Below are 18,847 nucleotides of genomic sequence, written 5' to 3'. Positions count from 1 at the left end.
AGAAAAATGAATTCCTTATTCCCATCTAGAATGGTATCTGACCATACTGTGTCTGCTACAACAACTGGTAGAATTTAAGCAAAAATTCTTTTTCAATAAATAAAATCATATGAAATTAGTGCTCAAGTTCATTTGAGTACATACAAAAAACAGCTATAGGGGCTGGAGAGATGGCTCAGTGGTTAAGAACACTGACTGTTCTTGCTGAGGACCCAGGTTCAATTCCCAGCACCCACATGGCAGCTAACAACTGTCCATAACTCTAGTTCCAGGGGATCCAACAGCCTCTTCTGTCTTCCATGGGCATTGCATGACATGGGTGCACTTACCTACATGCAGGCAATACACGCATACACATAAAATAAAATATTTCAAAAAAAACTATAAGTAAAAACAAGAAAATGCAAGGAAACTACAAAATATTGCATATCTTCTTTATTCTCTAAGATCTGTATGACTACAACATGAAATACAATCATCACAAGGGAGTCAGGTGTGGTGGCACATGCCTGTAGTCCTGGCACTCAGGAGGCTAAGACAGAAGGATCAAGAGTTACAGACCACCCTGGGCTCAAAAGACCAAATATATGGGGCACAGTGGTGCACACCTTTAATCCCAGAACTTGGGAGAGCAAGACCATCTGGTCTATGTAGTGAGATCCAGGCTAACTGTCTAAAAATTAATTAATTAATTAATTAAAAGGTCCATTTGCTGACAGATAATAAAACCCTTGTTTTACAATAGTATTAATCATACAGGCAGGATAGCTTAAAAATTCCAAAAGGAAAAAATATTCTTTGAATTATTTACCTACATAATTTTACATATGAATCACATTATAGTTTGCTTTCTTTAACAGGTTTTTTTGTTTTGTTTTGTTTTTGTCTTTTTGAGACAGGGTCTCCCTGTAGCCCCAGCTGTCCTGGAACTCACTATGTAGACCAGGCTGGCCTTGAACTCACAGAGATCCGCCTACCTCTGCCTCCCAAGTACTGGGACTACAGGCGTGCGCCACCACACCCAGCAGTTTAGCAGTTTTTTGCTGTTGTAGCTGTTGTTTTGAAACAGTATCTCACTATTTAGCTCAGGCTGGCTTTGTATTATATAACTCAGGCTGACCTCAAACTCAAGATCCTCTGGTCTTGGCTTCCCAAGTCCTGGGATTTGGGCATCTAACTATAAAACAGTTTTCAAAATGAGACACTATTGACATCCATAAACATTTTTTAAAGCTCAAAGATATGACATGAAGAGTAAAGGAAAAAATGTAGGGGACATTTCTAGATTCTTGATTAATGAAGACAGACTAAGACAACAAGCCAGCTGGCTTCCAGGCCTATGAGTGACTATCAGACAGATCTTGCTAATATAATGCTAAGAGATGTTCACTAACAATTTCCTTTTCAGATGTAAATGACACAAGAAGATGGCTAAATACAGGACTTGGGCAGGGCATCTCCATGATTTCTCCATCATGGAGCAAGCTTGTCTGTGCACACCAAAACTACTCCCAGGGAAACCCTTTACAGGAAGATATTCTAATGGTTTATGCCTACATGTATATGTGTGTACCCAACAGTAGTCCCTTTAAAAGCTGGGACTACTTACTGCAGGGAATGTATTATCGTACGAAATGTGTTATTGTTCAGCTGGAGGGTGGAAGAGGAACAAAATGCTCTGGAAAGAGAAAAGCACAAAAATGGGGAGGTAGTAGGCCGAATAAAAGAAATTGGTCTTGAAGCATATCTGATTCCATTTCTATGACATTCCAGAAGAGACAGAACTACTGAGAGCCAGGAGTGGTGGCTCCCACCTACAATCCTCCTAGCATAAGGGAGGCCGAGGCACAAGGGCTGCTATGAAATAAGGCCTGCTTGGACGTCATGGTGAGTTGCAGATCATCTAGATAAAGCTGCCATCAGGGTCACTGCCTAACTCATCTAACTCATCTGCTTATTTTTTAACTAATCCTGGTGCTTAGGACAGTGTTTGGTATGCAGAGAGCTCAACACTGAATTAATGTGAGGAATATCCTACATAAGTCAGTACCACATAGACAAGATGAACAATCACTATTTTAGATTCTATGTTTCACTAATCACCTTCACTGATTAACTGATACAAGTAATCAAGATCTGACCCTTTTCCAGCAAGATGACTGATCAGACACTCCTCTGACCTCCATACATGCACTGAGACACATAGCTGCATGTAGGTGCATGTACATACACACACACACATACGGGGGGGTGCGATAAAATAAAATAGGGGGCTAGGTGACTCAGTAGTTAAAAGGACTGGCTGCTCTTGTAGAGGGCTAGGGTTTGGTTCCCGGTACCCACATGGCTGCTGACAATAGCCCTTAACTCCAGTTCCAGGGGATCCAGTGTTCCCTTCTGGTCTCTTTGGGCATGTGGTACACTTTCATATATGTAGGTAAAACATTCATATACATAATTTTTTTTAACTAAAAATAGACAATTTGTCTATTTGGGGCTGACAGAAAATCATGCTTTCAAGGCCAGCAAGATGGCTCAGTGGGTAAAGGTGTTTGCCACTGAGCCTGACAGCCTGAGCTTGATCCCAGGACCCACACAGTGGAAAGAACCAGTTCTTGAAAGCTGTTCTCTGACCTCCAGACACATGCCATGGTATGTGTGCATGCTCGTGCATGTGCGCGCACACAAACACACACAATAAATAACTTTGTCATTTTAAAAACTTTAAAAAAAAGAAAATCATGCCTTCAGTAATGGTTTCTTAGCTGATAAAGAAACCTAGCTGTACTTCCTTTTCACCTTTAAAATGCAATTGTAAAGTCTTTGATAGTTCAATAAAAAGGCATTCCTAAAAAGATTTATAAGGGGCTGAGATGGCTCAGCACTTAAGAGCAGTGGTTGCTCTTGGAGAGGACCCAGGTTTGGTTCCCAGCACCCACACGGTGGCTAACAACAGTCTGTAACTCCAATTCCCGAGGGGACCCAACACTTTCTTCTGACCTCCACAGGCACTGCATGGCACGGGTGCACTTACATACATGCAGGCAATACACTCATATACGTAAAATAATAAATAAAATATTTTTTTAAAAAAAGACTTATAAAACTAGTTCAGGATAGGGATATAGCTCAGTTGGTAGAATGTTTGCCTAGCACATACAGGTCCTGGGTTTAATCCCCAGCATAAACTGGGTATGATGGGGCAATCAGGTAATCTCAAGCACTTGGGAGACAGAGGCTTGGCTACATACAGAGTTCAAAGATGGCCTGGACTACAGACTCTGTCTAAAAAAAAAAAATTAAAAACTGGTTTTCATTCTGCTTTTGAAAAAGATGAATTTTTACGTAAATATACATAAAATATTCTTGTAGAGTTGTGGTCAAAGCTTTCATGAATGACCCTTTGTGAACCAAACGCTCTGCTGAGTGTTCAAGGTTCTCTTACTATATATGTACATATATTTCTTACTTTGTAGAAAGTGCTCGTTGTCAGCAGCACCTTCCCTACATACTTCAAATGACAACATATGCCATGGTCTCTAAGTTGAGACACTTCTCACCACATAGTTCACTAGTAATCTTAAACCAGGGAGGAACTTCAATGGCAACAGCCTGAACAGGTGGTTTCAAGTCTTACCAAGTCAGCCACTCTACAGAGGGCATCAGAGAGCTCGTCGAAGATGAGCACGGTCTGCAGCCCTGGGGATGTAGCACAGGCACGCTCCACAAGCCACTCAGACTTCCTTAAGGCTGCTTCCTGTGCAACTTGGAATCCTTCAGGGGTGCTGAGCTCAGGAACCCCAAAAAGGCCCTAAGAGCCAAAGAATATGCACAAGTTATATCAAGTTATATAAGTTATACCAAGTTATATATGGTTTTTTGGTATTCAGTAGAAATACTTTCTCATAATGTTTTGATTTTTGTTGGTGTTTCAAGACAGTTCACACCTGAGTTTGAGGGAATCCTCTCCCTCTCCAATGCTGCACCAACTACATTGAAATAGTCTTTGGAAATGCTAAGTTTTCATCAAGTTTTACTTATTTTTCAAAAACTAGAACTAAAATGGTGTAAGTTCAGCTCCATCAGTAAAGCTCTAGGGGAAAATGGTGCAAGGACTTAATGATGTTCCACAGGTTTAAAACAAACCGTAACAGTGCCTGACACACAGACAGCTCTTAACAGACACTAGTGGTGATAATTAGCCTATAGTCTTGGTCACATGATCTCTCCTCCTAGGTTTCAGGTTTTTCACTCATACAATGAGGTACAAGTTTAACAGCTTGGAAATAGACGCTAAATCAGGAACTGTGTGTAAAAGGCCTAGGACCATGCTCCTCACAGAGCAAGGTCTCCACAGGTAACACCAATCCATCCTCCACTACTATAAACTGGAGATCATCAGCTGGCTATCAAGTAGAGACACTGCAAACAATATCAAATGCAGTCATGGACTGAAACTGACAGCAATTTTGATACTTTCCAAAGGCAGTTCAATATTTTGATAAAGAAAAAACAAATCACTAATCTCATAAGAACAACCCTCATTATGTAGCAGTTCAGTCACAGCTGCTGGAACGCTCAGGAAGGCAGGAAAAGGCAAGCATTTAATATTATGCATGCTGATGTGTGCTAGGTACTTTACACAGGTTCTCCCATCTGAATTACAAGACCACACTCCTTTCACAGACATAGAAATATGCTTTTTTAAAAAATTGGGGGTTGTGAGAAAGAGAGAGAGAGAGAGGCCTAGAACTTGACATCTTCCTGATTAAGCCCCTCAAGTGCTGAGATTATATATGGGTGCCACCAATGCCCAGAAAGAAACAGGTGTTTAAAAGACTAGCAAAAACATGTGGGGCATGATGGTATACATCTGAATTCTAGCACTAAGGAGGTGGAGGAGACAGAAAGATCAAGGCCAATCTCAGATACATATTGAGTTTGAGGCCAAAAAGAGGTTAGCAAACTCTGCTGAGGTCACTGGGGGCAGTGGGAAGAACCCAACATGCCCCGCTCCGTATCCTCTGAAGCCCACACTTTCCCATTGCAGCTTGTCTCTCTAGAAGTCTGAGAAGTTGAGGTGCGAAGTGGATACCTTTTTTTTCTTTTTTTCTAAAGCAAGCTACCCAATGTAAAGTCTAAGGCATGGTGGAACTCAATGAAGGACATCAAGGGATATAACAGATACTCAACTGTAGGTTAACTAGATGCTTAACTACTAAGCACTTTAAAAAATACATTAAGAACTAAAGAAAATGAATGAAGCCTTTGGGCACAGAGTAGACAGGACCAAACAGGATTAATTCTCTAAACCAATTTAATTCAATGAAGAACAGAATTCTTCCACTTCCCAGTACCGCTCTCAATTTGCTCTTGAGAATCACAAATCTCAAACTGCCCATCAAAATAATGCTAAAAAGCTATATAACTCTTTTATTTTTCAAGGCTAAAATCAATTTCCAAGCAAGGCATGGTGATTCATGCTTATATTCCCCAGCACAAAGGAGGGTGAGACAGAAGGGTCTCAAATTCAAGACCAGCCTGGGCTAAGTAGTGAGTTCCAGGCTAGCCAGGCTTTGTCTAAAAAAAAAAAAAAAAAAAAAAAAAAAAAAAAAAAACAGGGTTGGCAAGATGGATCACTGGTAAGATGCTTGCTGCCAAGGCTGATGACCTAAATTCAGTCCCCAGGACACACATAGTAGAAAGAAAGAACCAGATCTCTGACTCCACATGTGCCCTGTGACATACTCACGCCCATATACATATATACATATATACATATTTGCTTCCAAACCTGACCACCTGGGCTTAATCCTAAGACCAGACCTACATGATGGAAGAAGAGACCTGACTCTGACCTCTGTACACACATACACATATACATACATACAAACACACATACATACATACATACATACACACACAAACAAACAAAAGAAACAAAATGTAATTTTGAAAATGTTTTATAAAGCCAAATTCAGTGGCATGCATCTGTAATCCCAGCATTCCTATTGCAGGGTGGGAGGTGGACACAAGAAAACGGCCCAGAAAGATAGAGGCTCAGAGTCAGGCAGCCTGGAGTATACAGCCCAGCAGCAAAAACAGGGGTCCTACCTCAACAAGGCGGAAGGCAAGAACAAGACTCCCAAAAGTTGTCCTCTGATCCCCACATGTATGCTGTGGCCCACACACGGCTGCACTCACATACATACAGACACACACAAAGTGACTTTTTAAAGGCTGAAATTAGTTCTATTCCATCTACTCAAAACCATGCATACCTCTTACATCTTTCTGCTCAGTACTAACAGGTAGTTCTAACACCATTAATCCCAACATCATATACCCTTATGAGATTTGGAGGAACGTTTATGCAGAAAGAATTTTCAAATAGACAAAGTTAGTGACAGATAAACACACATGAAGCTGGCTGCAACCATATCCCAGATTTGTCTTTATAAAGCACAAAAAGCGATGTATAATGAAGAAAATGTAGCCCTAAAATAGACAAAATCTACAAATGCAAAGTACACACACATTTGCAAATCCTCCTCAAGCTTGCCAGGCTTTCCATTCACTATCAAGCACCTAACACCACCTGGAAATAAGGCCCAAATAATTCGGTCTAGTGATGTCCTAGGCCAAGAAATTAACCCCAAGGCACTACGGGGAATCTGAGGACTCTCTCTAGGGTTTTGTCTGTTGTGTTGTTTTCCGAGACAGCGTCTTAAGTAGCCCAGACTGGCCTCAAACTCGCTAAGAGAGACCGCCCTTCAACAAGTGAGCCTCCTTCCTCTCAAGTGTCGGGACTACAAGCAGGTCCCACCACGCCTGGTTTAACAGGGCTCTGTTTTAAAACAGCAAACCTAAAGCTTTGAAATGATTTATTAAGGTGTGACAGAATTTTCAGTGGAATGGTTACTTACATGACCAAAGATAAGAGTGTCCCTGCAAATACAATTTTATGCCAAATATTAATTCTTAAGCCAAATGTGTCTCTAATGATGGCACAGAGTAGGGTGGAAGGGAAAAGGCAAACTTGGCAGGAGACCGGCTAAGTGGGAAGTGGGTGGGCCCCAGACCAACTTCAAGCCCACGTGGAGCAAGCTGCCCACGAGGATGCAGCTCCTGGGAACCACTCTGCCCCCAAGGACGGAGAGCCGGGCACCATCTCCAAGTGCATGCCCTGTTCCCGGCACTCAACGATCTTGGCCGGACCTCGGCTAGCCGCTGGGACACGGAACCCGTCCCGCGCGCTCACCTGACGCTCTCCAAACAGGTCCAGGAGACGGCCCTGGGGCTTGACATTGAAGGCGGCGCCCACCGGGGACCAGCTGGTGCTGACACCCCGGGCCCGGCCCCCTGCTGCCAGGCCACCCCGGCCTGCACGCCCAGGTCGCCGAGCCGCTCCCGCTCCGAGGCCGCCCAGCTTTCGGGCGAACAGCATTCTGCCGACCTCCTGCAGCATCTTTCCCAGATCCACCAGGCTCCAAAAGGGAGCGCCCGCCCCAGTTTCCAAGGCAGCGGCCCACGCCGCGGCACCTAATGCCCGCGCTTCCGGGTCTGCTCCACACGCGTACGTCTCCTCTCCTGAGCAAGAGCGTCACCCCGCCGCCTTCTGAGCAGCCGCCGTTTTGTAGCGCCCTCGTGTGTCTGGAGGAAAAACGTCTCGGGTTTGCCTTCAGCGCCCATGAGACAGGGATGTGGAAAGAAGTCTTTCACACTTTGACAGTCTTACCAGTGCGGGACATGAATGTGAGGACGCAGCCCTGTGAGTTCTTGATGGCGTCTCAGAAGAAACCCAGTGACAGTGCGTGATAATTCAGAAAACTCCCTCTTTCCTGATCAAGCGCACCTCCTTAATCCTGATGGTTTAGATGGAGTGTGGATAGGGAAATTGCAATTCTTGTGGCTTCAAATCCCAGTCTCAAGGCACACTGCTGTTGTTTGAACATGAGCCCCGTAGGCTTATGAATTTGAACACTTGGTCTCCAGGCTAGTAGCACTATTTGAGAAAATTATGGAACGTTTAGGAAATGGAGCCTTTCTGGAAGAAGTACATTGCCTCAGCCAGGCTCTGAGGTTTATAGGGTGGACCCACTTGCTGCTCTTTCTCTTTTTTTCTGAGTGCTTATGTCATGTGATCAGTCAGTTTTCTGCTCCTACTGCGAGGTCTTCCCGCCATGATGGATTCCATCTCTCTGGAACTGTAAGCCAAAATAAGCCCTTTCTCCTTTGAATTGGTATTCTCTCACAACAGAAATGAAAATGGGTCAGGTACATTCTGTCTGATGACGCCTTCCAGATTGTCGTGTAGGAGAAATGCCATGCCTTAAACATTCACTCAGCTTGAGTCATTTTACCCCATGCCAGTCTGAAACTCACATGTAGCCCAGGTTAGCCTTTAGCTCATAACAATTCTCCTGCTTCAATATCTCAAGGGCTGGGATTATAGGTGTGAGCCACCATGCTTGGTTTTTGGTTTTTTTGTTTGTTTGTTTGTTTTTTTAATCTGAGCAAAGCCAGGTGTGGTGATGCGGGCCTTTAATCTTGGCATTCAGGAGACAGAAACAGGTGGATCTCTATGAGATAGAGGCTAGCCTGGTATACAGAGTGAGTTCCAGGCTAGCTGGGGCTACAGTGAGACCCTGTCTCAAAACAAACAAGCAAGCAATAAATCTGTGTTGGCTCGTAGAGACCCATCTATGATTGACAGACCCAAAGCTTTCAGCCTGTGGTGAGGTAGTGCTTGGTGGTGGGAGTTTCCTGGCAGAGCAAAACCACTAACACTGTTGCCAGGCAACAAAAGAGAGAGTTTGAGTAATTTTCTTTTCTATTACTTGTTCTCAAGTGTGACCAGCTGTATCAGTAACTCGTTGCTGTCACCAAAGTTCTCACCAAATTCAACTTAATGGAGAAAAAGTTTATTTTGGCTCAGGGTTCAGGGGCTAGGATCCATCATGGCAGGGAGGCATGCTACCAAGAGTGCCCACAGCTGTGTGGCAGCATCTTTCCCACAACTGGGCAGATTAGGAAGCAAAGAGAGATGAATGCTGGTGCTTGGCTCACCACCTCCCATTTTCCTTATTATGCATCTGTGATCCTAGCCCATGGAATGGCACCACCATCATTCAGGGTGTCCTCCCTTCTCAATTAAACCTTTCTAGAAAATCACTCACAGACAGATTAGGACGTGTGTCTCCCAAGTGATTCTAAGTCCAGTCAAGCTGGCAATGATGGTTAACCACCACCAGGATTAGAAATCAACACTAAAGGCACACATGTTCCAATGAGCACATAAGTTGTGAATACATATGGACAATTCACTATCACCACCAGGTATCTGGGTGGATCAGGTAAAGAATCCACAGGAAACATCACCCAAACAGCACCTACAGTAAGATCACATAAGGAACTAAAACATTATGGTGAGAATGGTTATTTCAAACTGAAAAGATGAATATGAAACTTTAGCAAATTTAATGAATATGTACAGTTTAGATTCCCAGCATAAGAAAATGTATCAAGCTAACTTAACCATAGGTGATACTTTTCATAAGTTTAGAAAAAGATTAGGATCCTATGAAATTATTCAGTTCAGGCTTTCTTACACAGTAAGGACCTGGAGCACCACAAAAAAGCTACATTACTGGCCCAATTCAAATTCCTCTGTCATAACTGAATCATATCTGATGTACCCCAGCTCTTAGTCTTGGACTTTTCCCACTGTTTCTCCTATTCTTGATCCTGAGTCATTTAAGATTATTTTAAATGGAAGAGGTGGTAACAATGACAGCAACACCGTCAGACAGGTATACACAAACAAAGATGTGTTAGCTCACACAACAGAATAGTACCTCTGCCCTTAAGTCCAGTTGGATTTAAAAGCCTAATCAATATCATCAGAACAGATGCTTTAATACGGTTTCAGACTATGACCACCTCAGATTAGTAATTTATGAAAGAAAGAAATTTATTTCCACCAACTCTAAAGGTAGGGAAGCCCAAGAACACAGAACCGGAACCTGTAAGGGCTCCGAGCTGCATGACAACATGGTAGAGACATCACACAGCAAGGTCTCTCTTCCTTTTCTTTTTTGTTTAAAATATTTTTATTATCTTTATTTTATGTGTATGAGTGTTTTTCTTGCATGTATGTAAGTGCACCACATGTGTGCAATGCCTGTGGAGACCAGAAGAGAGTGTTGGATCCCCTGAAACTTGAGTTACAGTGGTTGTTAGCCACCATGTGGGTGCTGGGAATTAAACCCAGGTCCTCTGGAAGAACAGCAAATGTTCTTAACAGCTGAGTCATCTCCCCAACCATCCTCTTCCTTTTTCTTATAAGGCCACTAATGCCATCATATGTGCCCCACCTTTGTGGCCTCATCTAATCCAGTAACCTCACAAGACCATACCTTCAAATGCCAATAACTTATAAATCTGGGCATTAAGTTTCCACACAGGAAACTTGGGAGACCCATATCAAGCACAGCAGCTGGGATCTCTATCTCCAGCTCTGTCTGGCTTCATTCTTGGGCTTGATAGATTAGCAAGGTGAATACCAGACTCTTCAAGACTTAGTCCTCTTAGTTCTAACTTGAACTGATAAAGAGCAGGCCTTCTGGTCAACAGGCCCACCAGAGCACATCACAGGTTCTGATGGGATCAGTGTCAGCTTACAAATGTCACCATGGCCAAAGGTGCTACTCTGATTGTCTAAGCCTGAGTCCCACATGCACCTCAGAGTGTAGGCATGGTCTACACCACCAGAAGAACTTGACCAAAGAGTAGACAGAGAATAGACAGATATGCAGGAGGATGCTTTTGGGGAAGTGATGAGATCTATGGAAACAAAATTGTCCATGGTAGGCCTAAGGGAGAAGTTTGCCTTTCACTCTCAGTAAACTCATCCCCAGATGGCTCCCCCACCCATACTTGTTTGGTGTTCTCGACCCATTTTTTATTTTCTTCTTGTTGTTGGGTTTGGAGGATTTTTTCCTCTCTTTCTTTTTGTAGCTCAATTAAAAATACTAGAGGTTGGGAAAATAGCTCAGTGGCAGAATGCTTGCCTAGCACATGTGAGGCCTCAGGTTCAATTCAATAGTTTTTTTGCCTGGTGGCTTTCAGACTGGCTTGAAAATTGTGAGGCCTTTTTTCCTTTCTGTTTCTCCCCTCTGGATGGGAAAGTTGATCTTATGCCTATCCTGCCACTGTATTTTTGGAAGTCAATAGCTTGTCTGACTTATGGTTTCCAGGTGGAGAGATTCTGCTCCAGCATAAATCACATAGTATGTCTCTCCTGTTGCTGATTTAAATGCCTTAGATGGTCACATTTTGGACATAAGAGATGATGCAGAAATTGGGGAGTTGACTGTTGGGGATGTTAGGATGGCTCAATATATTTTGCACATGGGAAAGATACCAACTTTGGGACAGGTCTAGAAGGCAGACTGTTATGAGTAGACTTTTGTCTCCAAAAAGATATCTTAAAGACCCAGTCCTTGATAACTACAAATATGACCTTATTTGGAAATAGGGTCCTTACAGATGCCATCAGATTGAGATAGGCCTTAATGCAATATGACTTCTATCCTTATAAGAAAACGGAATCTTGGGTGGGGGCAGTTACAGAAAGAAACCAGCTATGAGGAGCTGAAGACAGACCAAACTGATGCTGCCTCAAGCCAGGGGATACCAAGGGCTGCTAGAAGCCGCAAGTGGCAGGGAAGGATATTCCTTCAGAGACTTAGGAGCCATCATAGCCTTGCTGACACATGGACCTTGAACTTCTTCTTCTAGAACTGTGACACAGTACATTCTGTTTTTAATTTGTATTTATTTATTTATTTTTAATTTATGTGTATGAGTGTTTTGCCTGCAGGTCTGTAAGTGCACCACATGTGTTCAATGCTGGTAGAGCCAGAAGAGGGTGTTGGATCCCTTGGAACTGGAGTTATGGATGGTTGTTAATTGCCATGTGGGTGCTGGGAACTGAACCCAGGTCCTCAGTCAGTGCTCTCAACCACAGAGCCATCTCTCCGGCCCCTTCATTCTGTTGTTTTAAGTCACCAAGTTTGTTTATGGCAGTCCTAGAAAATGAATAGATTCATTCCAACTGTTTGTTGGATAGAGTAACAATGGACGCCTAAGTCAGAAAATAAAGTATCTTCATCAAGAGTACCACACTGAGGAGTTGGAGAGATGGCTAAGCAGTTAAGAACACTGTTCTTGCAGAAAGATCTGGGTTTGGATCTAGCACCCACATGGGAGCTAACAACTGTCTGTGACTCCAGTCCCAGGGGATCCGACAGCCTCTTCTGACCTCCACGGGCATTGCACAGCATGGGAGCATTTACCTACATGCAGGCAATACACACATACACATAAAAAATAATAATAAATATTTAAAAAAAAAAGAGTACCTCACTGATAGCTGCTTAAAGCCATTAGTCACTAAATGGAATTAATGTTTTCTTTCTTTTTACAGTGCTGAGTATGGAACCCAGACCTCATGCATGTCACGAGAGTGCTGCACCCACTCAGCCACAACCTAGGGTCACTGACTTTCTCCCTAATGTGATCAGAAACAGACAAATAACAAATCATAATATGGCCCTTAGAGCAGTAATGTGACAGCAGAACTCTCTTCCCACCACAAACACACATGCAAAGGACTTCCTGGGTAGTGGGATGATAGGGTTAGATGCATTGTCACGAGCAGCTTGATGGTATAGCAGCTTGATGGTATAGCAGCTTGATGGTATAGCAGCTTGATGGCATAGCAGCTTGATGGTATAGCAGCTTGATGGTATAGCAGCTTGATGGTATAGCACTGTGGCACAGCACTTGCCTGGAATTCACATAACCCTGGATTCCTTCTCCAGCACTGGAGAATGATTATAGCAGACAACTGTTTATAATTTTATTCTTTAAAAGATTCTAAGTCACATGAAACAAATTTCAGGAGTGGATTTTCCGCTGTGCCTACAAGGCCCACATTCAGAGTCCTCTGCCTCATGAACTGCTGAACAGAAGAAAGCCTGTGAACGTGCTGTCATCGTCCTCATCTGCGAACAAGCCATTGAACCTCTCTCCTCCTGTCACCTGCATCCACACCTCGTCCCCAAGCTTCAGCTCCAGCACGATGCCACCAGAGGCCTGGTCCTCAGAGCTCATGTAACCATCCTTGGTATGCAGGACTTTTACTCCATTTTTGACCAAAGATAGCTGCACGTTTCTGGAGAAAACAGTGATGTGGTAGGTGAAGTAGTAGACGCCGGCCACGTGGCAGGTGAATTTCCCCGTCGCTATGTTGTAATGGTTCAGTTCATTGTACAGGATCTTATCAAATTTAATGGGTACATCTGGAGGTGGAAACTTGCTCAGCACTGTGAGCCCCACAGTGAAAGCACTCTTGGGCAAGATGGGAGTCTCGCCAATTTTCCCTTTCTCTCCTCGATCGCCTTTCCAGCCTCTTATTCCTCTGACTCCTGGCTCGCCCTGGGGGCCCATGGGTCCAGCTTCTCCTTTGGGACCCGGCTTGCCAATGGGGCCTGCTGGGCCAGGTAAGCCCTTGGGACCCAAAGGTCCAGCACTGCCCATTAGTCCTTCTGGACCTGTGGGACCCACATCACCTTTATCCCCCTTCTGCCCCTGAGGGCCAGTCTCTCCTGGGAACCCTTGCTCTCCTGGGGGACCAATGGATCCCTTTGGACCATGTTTCCCTGGGGATCCTCTGGAGCCTGGGTCACCTTTGATGCCTTTTGCTTCAACTCTTCCGGCTGCTCCTGAATAGAGGAAGAGAATGAAGAGGTAGTTTATGAAGCATTCCCTCATGAACAATGTTGGGTTTTTTTTTTCTATTATTAAGCATTTAATTGGGACAAAGTGGTGTGTGAGTTCAGGATCTGCTCAGATTATGAAATTTCATGAACTCATAATTTGCATGTAGGGAAATGCATACCATATGTGGGTGCACACACTCAGAAAAACCACTTTTATTTGAGACAGGATCTCATATAGGCCAGGGTGGCCTCAAACGCAATATGTAGCCAAGGGTGACTGGATGACCTTGAACTTCCCATCCTTCTGCCTCCATTTCCTGAATGCTGAGATTTCAGCTGTGAGCCACCACTCTGAATTTACACAATGCTGGCAATCAAATCCAGGGCTTCATGCATGCTAAGCAAGCACTTTATCAACTGAGCAACATCCCCAGCCTCCAAAAGCACTTTTGGCTCCTGTCTCCTGAGTCAGCATCCGGGCTCATATGAGCAATGACAACTCTATACCACTGAAGTGTCCCATGTTGACCCAGAAACAAGGCCACCCTTGGGAGAAACACACTTCTGAGATGGAAAGGATGACAAAAAGCAGGTCAATCCAGGCTGCTTAGTAACAGACTCTCAGTCCTAGGATGTGAGAACCCCAAAAGGAGTAGACCCAACATCAAATCTTCAGTGTGGAACACATGCTTGTAAATTATCAGTTCTAGCCCTTTCCACCTCACTTTTCCTCAGTCTACATGAACACTCTGCACTTCAGTTCCTCCACCTGGATTAGAGGACAGTGGTATTTGTTTATATATGCATTTATTTTTGAGACAGGGTCTCCCCATGTATCCCTGGCTGGCCTGGAACTTGCTATGTAGACCAGGCTGGCTTTGAACTCAAGAGATCTGCTTGCCCCTGCCTCCTGAGTGCCGGGATTAAAGGTGTGCAGTACCATGCCCAATGGCAGTGGTATTTATGAGCATAGAGTCTGTATTTCTATGCCAGAACACCACTCCATCTCCAACCGTGGTGCACAAGAACACACCCTACAGGCTGCTGCTAAGTCTCTGTCATGTCTGTTCCCTCATTTTTAGGGTTGAGATGGTAATGTTACCTAGTTTGCAGGACTATGTATTCCATAAAAAAACCTTAGAATGCCCAGAGTGAGATGCACACATTTGATATGACAGTCACCTCTCTCCCCATCAGTTGCTCCCTACTTTTGGGGGCCCCAATTCATTCTAGGCAAGCATCTGCCACTGAGCTGTACCTGCAGCCCAGGACCCAACCCAGTGTCACCTTCTCCCTGCAGTAGGGCCATATGCACTGAGTGAGGTAGATCCTTCCTCCTTGGTGATCACCCACTAAGTCAGAGGTCAGCACATGTGGCTGCTGCCCAAATCTGTCCTCTTACCTGATTTTATACAGCCCAGAAGCTAAACCAAATATGTTTAAATGGGAAAAAAAAATAACATCCCAGCTTGGTCTGGTGGCTACTGGCCTGTCATCCTAAATACTCCGGAGGCTGAAGCAGGAGAATGACAAGTTCAGAGCTTGTCTGATCTACTGAGTAAGTTCAAGGCCAGCTTCAACTATCTCAAAAGGTTAAAAAAATAAATAAATAAAGCCCAAACCAAAAAGGTGCTGAGAACAAGTGACTATCCAATGCTCATCCAGAAATGGGATATCTGTATCACTCCCTTCAGGGCTCAGAGAACATCACAGAAGGAGTGGAAAGAATGTAAGAGCCAGAAGAAGGGAAGAGGAGAGAGATGGAACACAGGCTTCCAGGCATGACATGGCTGCTGCACTCTTGAACTCACAGCAGCTGTCATTACCTACGCAAGATCTGCACAAGATTGGGCCCATCAGCACCCTGTTGTATAGGGAAGAAGGGCTCATGCCTACCCGGAGGGGGGTATTTATAGACAATCAACTGTTGATAGGGAAAAGACATTTTCTTCAGTGGTGTAGTCACTGGTAAGGTGCCCAAGCTCCTGTAAACAAATCTTTATCTATGTGCTTGTTAGCAGCCCTCATGAAACTCATTGGGTCACCAAGAGACATGAAAGAGGAAGAGGGGTCTAGTTGGGAAAAGGAAGGAGGTCAGTGGGAATGGGAGGGGGACAGCAGAGGGTAACAGGGATGAATATGATTGGAGTATATTATTCAGATGTATGACGGTATCGTAATGAAACCCATTGTTATGCATAATTAATATATGCTAATAAACAGTTTTAAAAGAAGGCTGGTGTACAGCATTTGCCTGGCATGAAGGAGATCCTAGGTTTAACCCCCAGTACTGAAGAAAAACAAAACTATCTCAAACTATGTGAAATGTATGTAAAGTTAGGTGTCAAGTTTCATACCACCACTTCCTGAAACACAGCCAAACTTATCTGTGTAGCATCTAATGTAAAGCTGCTTTTTGGTGCATGGGAAGACAGATCACATTGCCCACTAAGCTGAAACTGTTTCCCATTTGACCCTTTCCAGGAAGGTTATTGATCCCTCTTTCATCTGGGGCTCTTGCAGATGGAGAATGAGTTGCCTCTGTTGGTGGCTCATCCTGGGAGCACCCGGCAGGTCAGCCCTCAGAAGCACTTAACAAAGCTGCTGTCAGCTCCTCAGTCCGCCGTCTTTAGGGTACTGTGGACAGGTCACTGCACAGCCGCTGCTGACCTGGTTCGCCTTTCTCTCCACTCATTCCGTCCTTCCCTGGGCCCCCAGGACGTCCTGGTTCTCCTAGGTGGGAAGGAGGAAAGCATACAAGAGTTGAGATTCCAATTCTGATTTTTCCAGCCATGGATCTCCAGGGGCGATGGGTGTGGGAGAGTCCTGGGGTGCCCAAACCCACTCCTCTTCCCACTAATGCAGGTGGAAGTGGCATCCATGAGTGAGTGTCCAAGGTGTAGCACCAGGTAGGGTGAGTGAGTTATGAAATGAGTTGGTGACTTCCCAAGCACCCAGCTGTGGGGTGTCCCAGGAGCATGCACAAAGCAGGCTAAGGGGTGGCCCCTGGAGACATTGAGCCTGCGCAAAACAAGAACGCTGGTTCCCAGAGACATTGAGGGCCAGACTGCTATTTTATTGCTGGATGAGAACTCAGAGCAATCTGAACTGGGAGGCCCTGCCTGGCTCTTTCTGTTCCTCTCATGTGGAGATTGGAGTGGAAGATTCACCAGACTCCACAGTGTGACTATTGGGGATGGAAGGGCAAGTTCTGGAAGGATCTCTAGTACCAGACAGGAGGAGAACATCACCCGGCAAACTGTGGTGGGACACTGGGGTTCTGCTAGCCACACACTAGTCCTGAGACTTGGAGCAGATCCCTCAGATCTCTACCTTCACCTGGTGCATGTGACTGAGCCGTGGCAACATAAGAACTCATAAGACGATAGTTCACCTCAGCTCATCCAAAGTAGCCCCAACCCCTCAGCCCCAATCCAGCTATATGATGAAAGGAAGTTGGCAGCCTCCAGATTCCAGCATGGGAGGGCGACACAGGTTAATTTGTATTTTCTTAATGCCTGGCATCCTGGATGCTCCCAAACAAACCCTGGGTCCTGAGGGGCTGCCAAGTGGGAGGTACCCCACACTAGTCTCCTTACCCACACCTATTCCCTCTGCACATCATCCCAAGGCCTGAGCTTTCCTATCCCAATTTCTCTTTGGGTTTCCTCAGTTCTCAGTTCGTGTGTTCTGTAGCATGCCCTCAAAGCTTCTGCTACCACACAACCCAAGGCAGGGCATGAACATGGACCCTAACCAGTATAAGTTTATGTCTGAATCATGGACAGTGTACTAAATGTATATTGACTATGTAACAACACATTTAAAAGGATGGGGTAAAGATGCAATGATTCTCAGGCCAAGCAGTATGGTTTACTATTACCCTTCTAAGAAATAACATGTTGAATACAATATATGAACCTAATGGAAAATATATAAAACATATGCTTTAAAGAAGTGTGTTTTGATGGGGCTAGGGAGATGGCTTAGTGGGCAAGAGCACCTACTCTGTAAGTGCAGGACCTGAGTTCAAATTCACAGACCCATGTAAAAAGGCAGGTGTGACCACAGCATTTGGTGGCAGACAGGTAGATCCCAAGGATTTGCTGGCCAACCAACCTAGTCAAAATGGCAAGCTTCCATTTCAGTAGAAGAAAAATGCCTGACCTTCTGCTCTGGAGTCCAGATATGAGGTACAGGCACACACACCTGCATCTTGCATGCATGCACCACACTTACTATACCAGAGGAAGGGAGGGAAGGAGGGAGAAAGGGAGAGAGAGAGAGAGAGGGAGAGAGAGAGAGAGAGAGAATGTTTTGAGGCAGGCATGGTGGTATATGCCTGGAATCCCAGGAGGTAGAGGCAGGAGGATGAACTTAAGTTCATTCTTGGGTGCATAGCAAGTGTGAGGCCAGCCTAGGATACATGAGACCTAGGTAGAGAGAGATGGGGGTGAGGAGAATAACACTGGGGAAGAAGGAGAATGATTTGAGAAGGGAGAGGTCAATTTGGTATTCTATATTATATATGGGATATATGAGTATATTATTCTTCAGTTATGTAGCAATCATCTGTCTTTTCATGTGTAAAAAGTATTTGATCATCAAAACCTCACATATTAAAAAAACCCCACAAAGCCATGCATGGTGGTACATGCTATGATCCAGCACTTGGAGGTATGTGTGCACCTTCCCTTTAGTCACTTTGTAGCATCTCCATTATTATAATGACCATTGCACTGTCATGATGCTTATGTTGAAATAACCTTAAGTTTAACTTAATGATTTTACCGGTGTAAGAGCACTGAGTCTGGCAACTTAATTACAGTCTAGTGTAATACTTGATCTATTTTCTTATTAAAGTTCAGCCCTTTACCTAATTTAGAAATTAAGCTTTATCATAGGTTATGTATGTAGAAGGTAAAACAAAGTTATCTATAGGGTTCTGTGCTGTCTATGGTTTCAAGCATCCATTGTGAGTGTGTGTATGTGTGTGTGTGTGTGTGTGTGTGTGTGTGTGTGTGTGGTGCTACTGGTTTTGCCACCCAATTGTTCCTTTG

The 18,847-nt window shown here is 44.3% G+C and overlaps 2 protein-coding genes across 4 annotated transcripts in view; both read right to left on the bottom strand.

The window, feature by feature from the left end:
• Positions 1-7,574, bottom strand: part of Mipep (mitochondrial intermediate peptidase) — a 176,035-nt gene extending 168,461 nt beyond the window's left edge. For all 3 annotated transcript variants that reach the window (XM_008824997.3, XM_029559583.1, XM_029559584.1), the window contains exons 1-2: positions 7,262-7,574; positions 3,638-3,811 (exon numbers count right to left, since the gene is read on the bottom strand). In XM_008824997.3, coding sequence (XP_008823219.1) covers positions 3,638-3,811; positions 7,262-7,468 — 381 coding nt within the window. In that variant the 5' untranslated portion in view covers positions 7,469-7,574. The remainder of the gene's footprint in view (positions 1-3,637; positions 3,812-7,261) is intronic.
• Positions 7,575-12,911: 5,337 nt separating this feature from the next.
• The window catches only part of LOC103727183 (complement C1q and tumor necrosis factor-related protein 9), a 6,533-nt gene continuing 597 nt past the window's right edge, over positions 12,912-18,847 (bottom strand). Inside the window, exons 2-3 of the mRNA XM_008824996.2 lie at positions 16,458-16,520; positions 12,912-13,790 (exon numbers count right to left, since the gene is read on the bottom strand). Of these exons, the coding sequence (XP_008823218.1) occupies positions 13,018-13,790; positions 16,458-16,520 (836 nt within the window). The 3' untranslated portion in view covers positions 12,912-13,017. The remainder of the gene's footprint in view (positions 13,791-16,457; positions 16,521-18,847) is intronic.

This window comes from Nannospalax galili, unplaced genomic scaffold (genome assembly GCF_000622305.1).
Source record: "Nannospalax galili isolate Female #2095 unplaced genomic scaffold, S.galili_v1.0 scaffold488, whole genome shotgun sequence".
Taxonomy (NCBI): Eukaryota; Metazoa; Chordata; class Mammalia; order Rodentia; family Spalacidae; genus Nannospalax; species Nannospalax galili.
Note: the sequence above shows the minus strand (reverse complement) of the source record. Positions and strands in the feature narration are given on the sequence as shown.